The sequence below is a fragment of the Erithacus rubecula genome (assembly GCF_903797595.1).
Source record: "Erithacus rubecula genome assembly, chromosome: 2".
Lineage (NCBI taxonomy): Eukaryota > Metazoa > Chordata > Aves > Passeriformes > Muscicapidae > Erithacus > Erithacus rubecula.
The window spans coordinates 862577-875508 of record NC_136685.1 but is presented as its reverse complement, the minus strand read 5'-3'; the positions used below and the strand labels follow the sequence as shown (position 1 = coordinate 875508).

Sequence of the window (12932 nt, the reverse complement as noted above, 5' to 3'; positions counted from 1 at the left end):
ACTGGGTCTGGCTGTGGCACAGGGGCTGCCCAGAGTCCCCCGGGCCAGCGGGGCCCGTGTGCACCAACACAGGCCACGCCAGGCTCTCGGCAGTGCTGCTGCAGGGCCCGGGTTCGGTGATGCTGGGCTGGCCCAGCTGTACCCGGGACTGTGGGGGGCTTGGGGGATCTCACCCACCGGAGTGGCCCTGTCCTGCTGTGCCACGCTCAGCAGTTTAGAGGGGCCGGGTCCCGGTTACCCGTGGCGCTGTCCCGGGACGTGGGGCTGAATGCCGGCTCCCCGCGGGCTGGGCAGGGCAGGACCGGGGCGGGCGGGGCCGCTCCTGGCCCCGGTGGCGGGGCCGAGACGTGTCGGCTACGTGGCCCCGGGGCGGGGCGGGCGGCACCGACACGCGAGCGGGACTGGGTCACTGGGTGCCGGGGGATACCGGCGATATACCGGGTTAGGGCTGTGCTGGGTCACTGGGTGCCGGGGGATACCGGCGATACCGGGTTGGGCTGTGCTGGGTCAGTGGGTACCGAGGGGCACTGGCGGTACCGGGTCGGGCTGTGCTGGGTCAGTGGGTACCGAGGGGCACTGGCGGTACCGGGTTGGGCTGTGTTGGGTCAGTGGGTACCGAGGGGCACTGGCGGTACCGGGTCGGGCTGTGCTGGGTCAGTGGGTACCGAGGAGAGGCACTGGGTGTTCAGTGCCCGCCGGTCCCACGCGCTCTGCGTTCCCAGCGTAGCCCCTCGCCCCCTCCCACCCGTGCGAGGGGGCAGCTCCCGGACCCCCGCCCCTCTCCCAGCCGGGTTCCCACGGGCTCTCCCCCCGCCCCCGACCCCGCTGCTCTTGTCCCGCCGCAGCCCGAGGCCGCGGGATGAGGGAGCCGCCGCTGATGCTGATCCTGCTGCTGCTGGGGCCAGCGGCCTGGGCCGCCCCCAGGGCGGGGACGAACAGGTACGGGGGGCACAGTGATGGCAGTGGAACGGGGGGGTCACAGGAAAGGGAGGCAGAGGTGTGTTTTCATGGGTGCAGGGGCAGGCGGAGTACAAGGTGGCCGTGGGAGGGGCAAGCACAGGGGTCCGAGGCTGCACAGCAAGGGGTGGGACTCACGGATCTGCAGGGGGGTGTCAGGCTGAAGTGGGCAGCCCCCCAGGGGCACGGGTAACCCCCTGTCTCTTGGCCAGGCCTGAGCCCGCCGTGGATCCATACCCTGACCCGCTGAGCCCGGAGTCACCTGCGCTGCTGTGAGTCCCTGCCCTGGGGAGCCCCTCAGCACAGGGACCCCAGCATGGCCAGGGCTGTGCACTGGGGCTGGGGGGGCGCAGTGATGGGTGGAGGGCACGGACAGTGCCCAGCTGGCCATGGGGCAAGGTGGGCCATGAGACAGGTGCGTGCTTCCCAGCCAAGTCCTGCTCCCCCAGGCTGCTGTGGAGCGCCGTGCGGAGCCTGGGGCCGCCGGAGCAGGAGGTGGAGGCCATGACACGGGAGCAGGGTAAGGCCACCGGGCTGAGGGGGGGCTGAGGGACTAGTGGGGTCAGGGACCCCAGCCCCACAGCACCCCATGCCCCACAGCCCTGCTCTACCTCTTTGTGCTCCATGACCACGACCAGAGCAAGCACCTGGATGGGCTGGAGCTGCTGCAGTTACTTGGCACGGTGCTGGCACAGGCTGGGGGGCAGCCAGACCCTGACATGGTGGGTCCCACGAGGATGGCTCCTCATGCCCCACTGAGCCCCTGGGCCAAGCCCTCACCCTGTTCCCCATCCCCACAGGTGGCTGCACTGGTGGACCAAGCCCTGGCAAGGCAGGACCTGAATGGGGATGGGCTGCTGGACCCCTCTGAGCTGCTGGACCCCCCCGAGGTGCTCTTGCCTGGCCTGGACCAGGGACCCCCAGCACAACCCCTCCTAGAGCAGCAGGCAGGGGTTGGGGCTGTGCCTGGGGGGGGCACAGAGATGCCCAGGCAGGACCTGGGGTTGAGAAGCCCAGGACAGGAGGCCACTGAGGCTGGAGATCCTCAGAGTGGAGCCCCTGAGAATGGAGCGCCCAAGGCGGAATCCCTCCAAGTGGAATCTCCCAATGCCGAGTCCTTGGAGGCAGAAGTCATCCCTGAGGCCAAAGCCCCCAGTACTGATGCCACAGAGGAACAGGAAGCACCGGAGGCTGAAGCCCCTGAGGAGCAGGCAGCCCCAGCCTGGAGGAACCATGAGGAGGGGTAGCAGTGGGGGCTGTGGGATGCAATCCCTGGCTGCTCCCTGCCCTGCTCAGGGCAGAGAGAGGCAGGGAAATGCCCCATGGCCAGGCTGCCAGGGCCAAGGAGGGCTGGGGTCATATGGTCTGCTCTGTAATACATCTAATGGAGAAATAGAGGCACTGCTGGGGACCTTGGCTGTGTCAGTGCATCCCAGGGGCAGTGGGACCACATCCAGGGCAAGGGGGCACAGCTGGAGACACAGGAGGCAGTAGTGGTGCACATGGGGGTTTACTGGGGGGTCGCTGGGTGCAGTGGAGGTGTGGTGTGCCCGGGGCGTGCAGAGGTCTCCAGGCACAAGCTCAGACAATGCCGTCGAAGCCCTGGATCCCACATTTCCTGCCCGCGATCCGGCAGCCGAAGGTGAGGGCGTCCTGCAGGCTCCTCCCTGGGGATGGGGCCCAGGATGAGATGTGGCCACGCTGTGGCTGTGCCGTGGCTGTGCCAGACTGAGCCACGGCCGCGCCGGGGCCGTGCCATGTTTGTGCCCACCTTCTGCGAGCGCAAAGATGACGGCGGCATTGAAGGTGTCCCCGGCCCCCAGCGTGTCCACGAGGGTCTCTGGGGGAAAGGCGTCCGAGTGCACCAGCTGCCCGTCCGGCCCCATGGCATCGGCCCCCTCCTCAGCCCAGGCGCAGATCAGCGTGGCCCTGGGGGAGTGTCAGGTGGGTCTGGGGCACTCCGAGTGCCCCCGGCCCCCAGCCCCGCTCAGGCACCCCCTACCCTGGCTGGATGCGCCCCCGCAGTCCCTGCAGGGCCTCGGGGGCCGATTGGTACCCGAAGTGCCGGGCCAGGTCCTTGCTGATGAACACCTGTGGGAGAGGGGCTGGGGTGGGGGGCAGCCCCCCGTACCCCCAGCCAGGTGGGATTAGACCTGTACCCTGGTGGCATCCCCAGACCTCCCCTGCACCCCTTGACCACACCCTGACCACACCCTTAGACCCCAGCGGTGATCCCCAGACCCTGCCCGCACCTCTAGATCCAAACCCCCCCCCCACTGCACCCCCCGAGGCCTGACTCCCTCGGGCCGGGACCCCCAACTCCCGTTGGGCCAGCGCAGATCTGACCACTCCTGTCCCAGCCTCGCCCCCGCCGCGGCCAAAGGTGATCAGGGCAGGTGATAGGACGGGTGATCAGGAGGGGTGATCAGGACAGGCGATCATGACAGGTGATCAGGACAGGCGATCCCGCCCCACCGCCCCGGCCCCGTCCCCGTTCCGCACCACGTGTCCCCGCCCCATCAGCGGCAGCAGCTCCTCCCGCGGCTTCTCCAGCTCCACCGAGATCCGAACTCGCTGTCCCGGCGCCGCCGCCCGGTTGTGCCGCTCCACCCGCTCCAGCATCGCGCCCTGCTCCGCCGCGTTCCGGGCCTGCGGACACGGGCACGGCTCCGGCACCAGTCCCGGGAGGCCCCTCGGCCCCGGGGATGCTTCCCCATTGGGGATGTCCCGCAGACCGAGAGATTCCCTCCCGTCCTGGGCTCACCTACAGCCCGAGGGATTTTCCCCAGTGCTGGGGATCCCCCAGATCCTTGATTCCCCCGAGCTTCGGGCTCACCTCGAAGTGAATCCACTTGTACTGGGAAAGGTCCACCCGCTCGAAGTCGCGGGCTGTGGCGTCAGGCAGGTTCCTGTGGGACGGAGGGCAGGTGGGAGATGGGGGACCCTCGGCCTGGCACGCGGCCGGGGTGAGGGGCAGTGCAGGGGCCGTGCAGGGCTCCACGCCAGCGGGACAGAGGTCCCGGAGGAGGCAGAGCCCGAGTGAATCATTAATGACGGCATCGGTGGCCAGGTTGGGGGTCAGCCATGCCCAACAGCCCCTGACCCCTTGGCACGGCGGAGGGGCCAGGTTATCCCCGTGGGGCCGTGCCGGCCGTCCTGCGCTCGGGGGCTGTGTGAGACACATCACTGCTCCCGGCAGCGGCACCGCAGGTGACAGCGCTGCGGGGACCCTGGGCGGTAACGGCGAGTGCGGGATTACGGCGAGTGGCCCCAGCTGGCACTCGGTAGCCCCGGCAGGCAGCGGGAGGGGCCTTTGCAGCCCAGCTGGCCCAGCCGAGCGCTGCAGCGGGCTCGGGGCTCGGGCCTTACGTGTCGTGCAGGACGATGGTGCGGGAGCCGCTGCTGGCGTTGACGAGGCAGCAGGCGCAGGGCACCTCTCCGCGGGGCTGCCAGGCCACGTGCGCCGTGTCCACTCCCCGGCGCTGGAAATCCGCCGCGATGAAGCTTTGGGGGACAGAGAGCGGCGTGAGCGGCGCCACGGGAGCGGCGGGCGCTGGCGGCGGAGGCGGGCGGGCAACCGGGCAGCCACGGCCCCGCCGAGGGTCGAGGCCGGCGGCAGCGGCACGAAGGGGCCAAAGAAGCGTCAGGGCGGGTCGGGCCGGTGTCCCGCCGGCGGGGGGTCCCCGTACCCACTTACTCAGCGGCAGGGCCGGGGGCCAGCGAGCCCATGAAGGCGCAGGGGGCTCCCAGCAGCGCCAGCACCGTGCAGGAGTTGGAGGCGTTCCCGCCCCGCTGCCACCGCTGGGACAGGCACCTGCGGGGGGCAGAGGCTGCGGTGGGCGCCGGGCCGGTTTGGGGGGACACCGGAGCAGCCCCCCCGTGTCCGGTACCTGGTGTCGGAGTCCTCGGCTGGGAAAGCCTCCACGACGCTGATGATGTCCAGGCACACCAGCCCCACGCACATGATCCGCCGCTTCCCCGCGGCGCCGCCCGCCTCTGCCGCCATCCCGGGCCGCTGCGGCGCGGGACCGGCACCGAGAACGGGACCGGGACTGGGACCGGGTCAGGGTCAGAACCGCACCGGGCACGGGCTAAGCCTTGGCCCCGCCCCCTCGCATCGCCGCCAATCAGCGATCGCCGCCGCGCCGGGCCCTCGGGGGCGTGGCCATGCGGAACGGCCCGGCCACGCCCCCCGCGGGGCGCGCTACACGGGGACGCGGGGACACACGGACACACATGGACATGGACACACGGACATGGACACAGGGACACACACGGACACACACGGACACACATGGACACACGGACACACATGGACATGGACGCACGGACACACATGGACATGGACACACAGAGAGGGACACACAGAGACACACAGGGACACATGGATATGGACACACAGAGAGGGACACAGGGACACACAGAGACACACAGGGACACATGGATATGGACACACAGAGAGGGACACAGGGACACACAGAGACACACAGGGACACACAGTGACACACGGCCATGGACACAGACAGACACTTGGACACACGGACATGAACACACAAGGACACAGGCTGCCCCACGACACACGGACCAGGACAGACAGACACTGCCTGCGGGCAGCTCGGGGGCGGCTCCAGGCCGAGCCGGCGGTGGGAGCCCCGACCCTCGGCACGGGGAAGGGGCTGGGGACACCGGAGACAGCGGGAGCCGAGGACTCCCGGCTTTCCTTTCCACTCTGGGAGGGGTGAGACCCCACAGGGGTCCATCCTTGGAGGCACAGCTCGAGATGTTAGTTATTCCATTAACGAGCCACGATTAAATTGATTTAATTAATCATTAATTTAAATCTGAGGCTGCACTGCGAACCCCGGGCCGAGCCGGAGGGCGGCTGTTCTGCCCGGGAAGGGGGGCGGTGCAGCTGCAGGGGCTTTGCTCACTCTTCCAGATGTTCCTGCCCGAGTGCTCCTCAGGAAAGTTTCCGTGGCAATTTGGTGACCCGGCGTGACACTGTCACCCCTTCAGACCCTCCCTGCTCCAAACTGGGTCAGCTCACCTGGATTTTCGGAGCCAGGATGAGCCCCAAGTGATGTTAAAATTCCTGGAGCAGATTCCACGTCAGTGATCAGGCTCTGTGACTAAATTGCTCCAAATCTGCCTGCGGGTGCAGCATTTTGTAACCTCGGGAAATTCCTGCTTTGCTTTGAGTGCGGATGCACGGCCCCAGCAGCCAGGGGGGAAACTGGGGCATCGGGGGTCTCATCCAAGGTGGGCAGGGGACCAAAAAGGGGCACGGGAGGGTTTGGGGAGCATGGAGCCATCTGGGCTGCCTGTGAGACAGTTAAAAGGGTTTTTGGGTCTGTTTTTAGTATATCCAACACAGCAAGGGGATGGTTTGATTGGGGATTATTTGAGGCTTCACTGACCTAGGAGAGAGAGAAAAGGTTGATGGCAGAGCTGTGGAGGCATTTTAGAAGATTGAGAGAGAAATTGTGTAAAATCCTTGTCTCTACCGTGTGCTACACGGTGTTTAATGTCTGGTAATTCCCTTAGGGCACCTGGAGAGTTTCTTCACAGGTACCAGGGCAGTCGGTGCCCAGACACACACAGGAAGGGGAGATCACTCTGGTGGCTGCTGTGTGCACATGGCACCTCCCCAAAAAGAGGAATTCAGGGAGCTCTGCATCCAGAGGGACTCATCTCCAACCTGTGCTCTTTGTACCTGTCAGAATGGGGTGTAAAGCTGAAATCCTACACCAGGAACAGGTTCTCCAGAGGGCAAGTGTCAGCTGAAACTGCTTTATTTCTGTATTGAAGATTCCTGTGCAGTGGTGCTTGTAATGGTGGTTATTCTGTGTGTGTTTCCAAAAACTATTTCTAAAATTCTTACTCGGTGAGAGGACAGCAAATGTGCACATAATATTTGAAGATTTTTTCATCATGAGGAGAACCTGTGGTGATTCTTGAGGAATTGCTGTGTTCTGCCCATGACTGAAGGCATCGTTTCTGCCTGGGTTGCTGCGCCTGCACAGCATCAGGAAACGGTTTCAATTTTAAAATCAATGTTATTTTTATTAACTTGGGAGAAACTGTTTCATGTCCTTCCAAAGGGGTTCTGATGCCTGATGTTTTGCATGGCCCCTTCATGGAGGAGGGAAGGAAGCCCTGGGACACTTTGAAAAAGTAAATGAGAAAATGCTTTTAAAGCTCTGCTGTAGTTTCTTGGTTGGTTGAAGGTATAACCCCTTGAACCTGCAGAGAATTTTGGCTCTTAATAGACTGGTACAAAAGGTACCAAGGTATAAAATTCCTGTGCCAGTGGGCCCTGAGGAGCTGGCTCCTGTTTGTCCTTGGAAATGGGCTGAGATGCCCTGAGAACAGGGAGCAGCTGCATCTCCACCCAAACCTCAGCTGGCCAAAAGAAAGGGAAATATTTGAGCTTCATGCTTGGAAGGGACAATGAATGACAGATCCAGAGAAACAGAATGAAGCTCTCATGTCCAAAAGCAAGCAGGAGGTGTGGGGTTTTGTTGGCCGTGGATTCCTGGCTTGGAAGAACTGAGTGGGACAAGCAAGAGACAGAATTCCCTGTGGAGAGGAAAAACAGGAATGGGGCCCGGGGCAGGAGGCCACAGGTGCTCCAGGTGCAGTGGCAGCAGCAGCCCGGGCTCAGTGGCACAGGAGGCACCTGGAAAGGAAGGAACAGCTGGAATGCAGCCAGGCTGATGTTCTGTGTGATGGTGGGGAGGAGCATCAGCAGGGGTGGGAGAAATGCACATTCCAGGGAGCCCCGGGCTGGTGCAGCTGCTGCTCCCCCTGCCAGCCAGAGCCGGGGGTCTCATCCTGCTCAGGGCATCCCAGGGGGAGCAGGAGCAGAGCCCCTCCCTGCACGGAGCAGAACTGGGGGCTCTGACACGTGCAGCCCAGCTGGGAAGAGGAAAATGACTCAGCATCGGTCCAGATGCTTGGGCTGCTTTTTGCGGGGGCGAGGTGCACCAGGGATGCTCTGGGAAGAGCATCTGGATTATCACATCCACAGGGACGAGGTACTGGGGGCACTCTGGTCTGAATAAAGGCCGGATCTGACAGCCTGTGTATCAGAGGGACAGCTCAGCAGGAAAACAGACATGAGGGGGAGACTTACAGGCAACTCGAAATGGTGATGGGCCGTGAACAACTGGGGGAAAGTCAATTCTGCCAAGGAATATTTAGTCATTTATATTGCCTCAAAAAAAAAAAAAAATCACAAAGGGCTGCCCAACCTGCCAAAAGTTTTCAATTTCCAGCTGAGCTTGCAGTCAGAGGGAAGCCTTGGGGCTGCTTCCCTTTCCAGCGTGTAGGAGGATGCTCTGCCCGGCTCAATGAGCTGCTAAGCTGACCTGAGGCATGTGACAGGCACTTGTGACACTTCACGCTGTAAAAGTCCACTGCAGGCTCAGATGGTTCTCCTGACACATTCCTGCTTAGAGTGTGTGTTTGAAGCTCTCTCCCTTGAGGAGCAGACGCCTCCAAGGATGCTCCTTGGGTATTTAAGAGCAAGAGACCCACCTGGTGTGGTGAGTTACATCAATCTCTGCTTAATAATTGTTTCTTTTTGCCTGCTTTGTGTAATTGCTGTAATATTATTGCTTTGCTATAGTGAAGTATACTATACTATACTAGACATTACTAAGCAGTTATGGCTTTTATACTGTGATTAAGATCTTTCATCTAATCATTTATCGTAATAAATAATTCATTTTACACAAATACAGCTGCTTTGCAGTCTTTAATCCCATGGGACAGAGTTACTTAAACTGTTGAGAATCTGAGGCTAAGCTGGATCCAGCCTCACAGGGCTCCTTGAGGAGGAGTTTAGGAACCAGGGCTCCTCTCTGCACCTCACCAGCAGAGCTTCTACAATAAACTTTGTCTGAAGCTCCCACTTCCACCTGTGACAAGCCGTGCAGAGGCTCTGGGAATGCCTCATGTGCTGGGAGTGTTTCCTGATGGCAGCAGAGCAGTGATCAGAGCAGGCAGAGCCTTTCCCACAGGACTCAGCAGGAGCAGGAACAGCCTGGCTGAAGGAAGGAAACCTGGAGAGGGGCTCCAGGTCAGTGGGATCAGCCAGAGGTGCCATTTCACAAGGACTGTAACTGATGAGCTGTGCTCCCTCTGGGACAGGGAGACTCTTCAGGAGGCACCCGGGCTTTGCCAGGAGCTTGTCCCAGCTGGGAGCAGCCTGCTGGACGGGCACTGCCTGAGCCAGCATGTGAACAAGCAGTGAGTGAGCAAAGAGTTGGTGTTAAATGACTTCTGGGAATCCTTTGTGATTTAAAGTGATCATTTCTGCCCTCTGACAGTCCTGCTCTGTTTGGTGTCTGCAATGATGCTGTGGAGACACAGCAGGAGCCAATGGCCCAGACCTGCCCCTGCTCAGGCTGGGAGGGGGTGAGAGCCCAGGGGGTCCCTTGGTCTGGGTCCCTTCAGAGGCACCAGCTCAGCTCTTATTGTGTTACTCATTATTGTACCAAGATTAAATGATTTTAAACACTGGGACATCTGAGGCTCTGTGATGGGAACCTGGGACTGAGCCAGTGAGGGGGACTGGTCTGACTGGGAAATGTCAGGGTGCAGCTGCTGCTCAGGTGTGACTGAGGCCAGAGGGGCTCCAGGATGCTGAGACAGGGAAGTTTCTCTGACACTGACAGACAGACACACAGACACACGGACATATGGACATGCACACACAGGATGGGTCATTCCAGGAGCCTGGAGCAGCCTGTTCAGTGCAAGGAGTTCCTGCCCGTGGCAGGGGTGGAACAAAATGAGCTTTAAGGTCCCTTCCAACCCAACTCATTCAGTGATTCCATGAAATCCCCAGGGGTTTCTTTCTTGGCTCTTTTGATGCACGAGGTGCTGTGATTGATCTGTGCTGGTAAATCTGATGGACAGCAGAGCCCAGTGCCAGGGTTTGATACCCCTCAGGGCAGGACTCCCTGTGTGGTGCTCAGGCACAAGCTGTTTGTTAATCTCAGTTTAGAGGAGGAAAAGCACTGTTCCCTCTCTTGGCACTGTGATGCTCTCAGTTTTTCTCTGCAGTTGCCATCGTGGTGCCTCTGCAGCACAGAGTGAGACTCTGGATGTCTTGGGTTACAGCTCTGAAAATGCCCAGCACTGACCCCACGGCTCCCTGCATCCCCCAGCCCTGTGCTAAGGTCAAGCTCTTGAGGTCAGGGTGTGCAGATGGCTGTGCTGGGGGTGGCTGGCTCCTAGGAATGCCTGGGAGTGAGGAATGTCCAACATTCCAACCTGTGGTTTTAGTTTCACTTGATCACCTCCGTTCCAGTTCTCCCCCAGGAATGTAATGTCAGGTGTCAGTGATGCCAAGGTGGGACATCCCTGCACACCTGGGCTCTCTCCCATCCTCAGGTACATGTTATGCCTGATTAATTATCGGGGTAACTGGGACTCCTCTCACTCCCCAGGTTATCTGCACTTGCAGCAATCCAGGGCAGCTGATCTTCCCCTCCTCAGTGGGTTCATTGTCCATCTCACTTTCTGGAAACATTCATGGATAATAAAGGTTAATGGATAATGGATAAAGGATAAAGGACAATCTTCCTCAGCTGCCTCAGCCCCACCTTACCCTGCCAAAAGGAGCCTGCAGGACTCCACAGCACTGCTCTGCCCATCCCTTTAACCTCCCAGTAACCATGAGAATGATCCAGCTTGGAACAGGCAGCTCAGAGCAGGCCCGTGACACTGGAAGGGCACAGAGCCCAGAGCACCCAAAGCACTGAGGGACTGGGGAAGGGGCTGAGCCCCAGCAGAGGCTGAGGGAGCTGGGAAGGGGCTCAGCCTGGAGAAAAGGAGCCTCAGGGGCACCTTGTGGCTCTGCACAACTCCCTGCCATGAGGGGACAGCCAGGGGGGGTCGGGCTGTGCTGCCAGGGAACAGGGACAGGACAAGGGGAAATGGGCTCAGGCTGGGCCAGGGCAGGCTCAGGATGGATACTGGAACAATTCCTGCCTGGAAAGGGCTGTCCAACCCTGGCACAGCTGCCCAGGGCAGGGGTGGAATGCCCATCCCTGGAGGGGTTTAAAATCCCTGTGGTTGGGGACAGGGGTCAGTGGTGGCTGGGGCAGTGCTGGGGGAATGGTCAGGAATACTCGATGGTGTCAGGGGACTTTTCCAGTCTTAATGACTCTGAGATTCTAGGAGTTGTAGGAAGGCTCTCACACCCATTTTCCTTATAAAACACTCAATTCTCATGGCTAGGAGGACAATGATCCTCCCAAGATTAGTAAGTCTTAGAAAGTCACCAGCAGGAATCTCTCCTTCCCTTTGCAACCCATGGGCTGTGAGGGGCCAGGGCTGATATCACCCAGGGATGATCCCAGGATGGGACACAGAATCTTCCAAGTGGACACAGTGGAGAGACAATTCAGAAACACTGAGCCCTTCCTAGTTTTCAATTCCCTCCTCTCCAAGAGTTACTGTCATGGCTCTGGATCTCCACCTTCTGCTGACAATGGGAATGCCATCCCAGAGAAACAACTTCCCAAAGATTCTGCTCATGTTGGGATTTGCTGCCCTAGAGCAGGACAGGAGAGCCTGGCTGTGCAGTGCCAGAACAGCTGCCTGTGAGCAGAGATCCCACTGATCCTGAGCTGATAGAAGGGGATCCAGACGAGGCCATGGAGATGCTCCCAGGGCTGGAGCCCCTCTGCTCTGGAGCCAGCCTGGGAGAGCTGGGGGTGCTCAGGGGAGAGGAGAAGGGTCCAGGGAGAGCTCAGAGCCCCTGGCAGGGCCTGAAGGGGCTGCAGGAGAGCTCAGAGGGACTGGGGACAAGGCAGGGAGGGACAGGACCCAGGGAATGGCTCCCATGGGTGGGATCCTGGGCAGGAATTGTTCCCTGGCAGGGTGGGCAGGGCTGGCACAGGGTGCCCCTGGATCCCTGGCAGTGCCCAAGGCCAGGCTGGACACTGGGAGCAGCTGGGACAGGGGGAGGTGTCCCCATGACAGGGGTGGCACTGGGTGGTCCTGATGGTCTCTTTTCACTGAAACCATCCTGGGATTTGATGATATTTTCTCTCACATTTTTTACACACCACCAGCAGTGTAGCTGCATTAAAAAAAAGACCACGCTCTGATCCTGTCCCACACCAACCCCCCAATGAACAGCTGAAGAACCCAGGTGCAGACAGACAGACAGTGCCACTGGTGCTCACCTGACGATGGCACTGAAGATGCTGAGAGCACCTGAGGACAAAAGGCTCAGTCCCAACCTCACCATTAATGAGCCCCCACAACAGTTAGGGCACAGACTGGGGCTGGACCCTCCCCTCTGCCTGGCCCCAAATCCTGACCTTTCTGCACCAAAGTATCTGCACAGGAACTATGACCAAAACCAGCTCAATCTCTAAGGATGTGCCAGTGCCCAGACCCAGCCTGGAGCTTGTTCTACCATCGACAGCCCTGGGACCTCCCACCACCCCCATCCTGCCCCTTCCTGAGCCCACTGCTGTCACACCACAACCAAAACAGCTGGACACTCCAAACCCCCACCCCAAACAGCTGGACACCCCAAATCCCCAGCCCAAACAGCTGGACACCCCAAACCTCCACCCCAAACAACTGGACACCCCAAAACAGCTGGACATTCCCAAACCCTCACCCCAAAGTGCTGGACATCCCCAAACCCCCACCCCAAACAGCTGGACACCCCAAACCCCCACCCCAAACAGCTGGACATCCCCAAACCCTCACCCCAAAGTGCTGGACATCCCCAAACCCTCACCCCAAAGTGCTGGACATCCCCAAAGCCCCACCCCAAACAGCTGGACATCCCCAAACCCCCACCCCAAAGTGCTGGACATCCCCAAAGCCCCACCGTGCCGCGCACGGGGGTGACGCTGCTGGGGCCACACTGAGCTCGGTGCCACGGTGCCACCCGGCAGCCACCAGCCCCCTCCCCACCACGCCCCCCGCGGGGGAGGGAC

The 12932-nt window shown here is 60.8% G+C and overlaps 2 protein-coding genes across 4 annotated transcripts; one reads left to right on the top strand and one right to left on the bottom strand.

The window, feature by feature from the left end:
• Positions 1–480: 480 nt before the first annotated feature.
• On the top strand, positions 481–2342 carry CGREF1 (cell growth regulator with EF-hand domain 1). 3 transcript variants are annotated; one of them, XM_079298339.1, is made up of 6 exons: positions 481–506; positions 846–939; positions 1170–1229; positions 1407–1477; positions 1558–1679; positions 1758–2342. In XM_079298339.1, exons 2-6 carry the CDS (start codon positions 860–862, stop codon positions 2202–2204), a joined length of 780 nt encoding a protein of 259 aa, XP_079154465.1. In that variant the 5' UTR covers positions 481–506; positions 846–859; the 3' UTR covers positions 2205–2342. The 3 variants fall into 3 exon arrangements, with proteins under 3 accessions (XP_079154465.1, XP_079154464.1, XP_079154466.1); XM_079298340.1 differs by lacking the exon at positions 481–506 and adding an exon at positions 561–604; XM_079298338.1 differs by lacking the exon at positions 481–506 and having other exon boundaries at positions 517–939.
• A 114-nt stretch (positions 2343–2456) lies between these two features.
• On the bottom strand, positions 2457–5022 carry KHK (ketohexokinase). The gene is made up of 8 exons (XM_079298332.1): positions 4848–5022; positions 4655–4771; positions 4327–4461; positions 3794–3866; positions 3460–3606; positions 2960–3048; positions 2729–2886; positions 2457–2624 (listed from the first exon to the last, which is right to left on the bottom strand). Exons 1-8 carry the CDS (start codon positions 4961–4963, stop codon positions 2539–2541), a joined length of 921 nt encoding a protein of 306 aa, XP_079154458.1. The 5' UTR covers positions 4964–5022; the 3' UTR covers positions 2457–2538.
• Positions 5023–12932: the final 7910 nt, after the last annotated feature.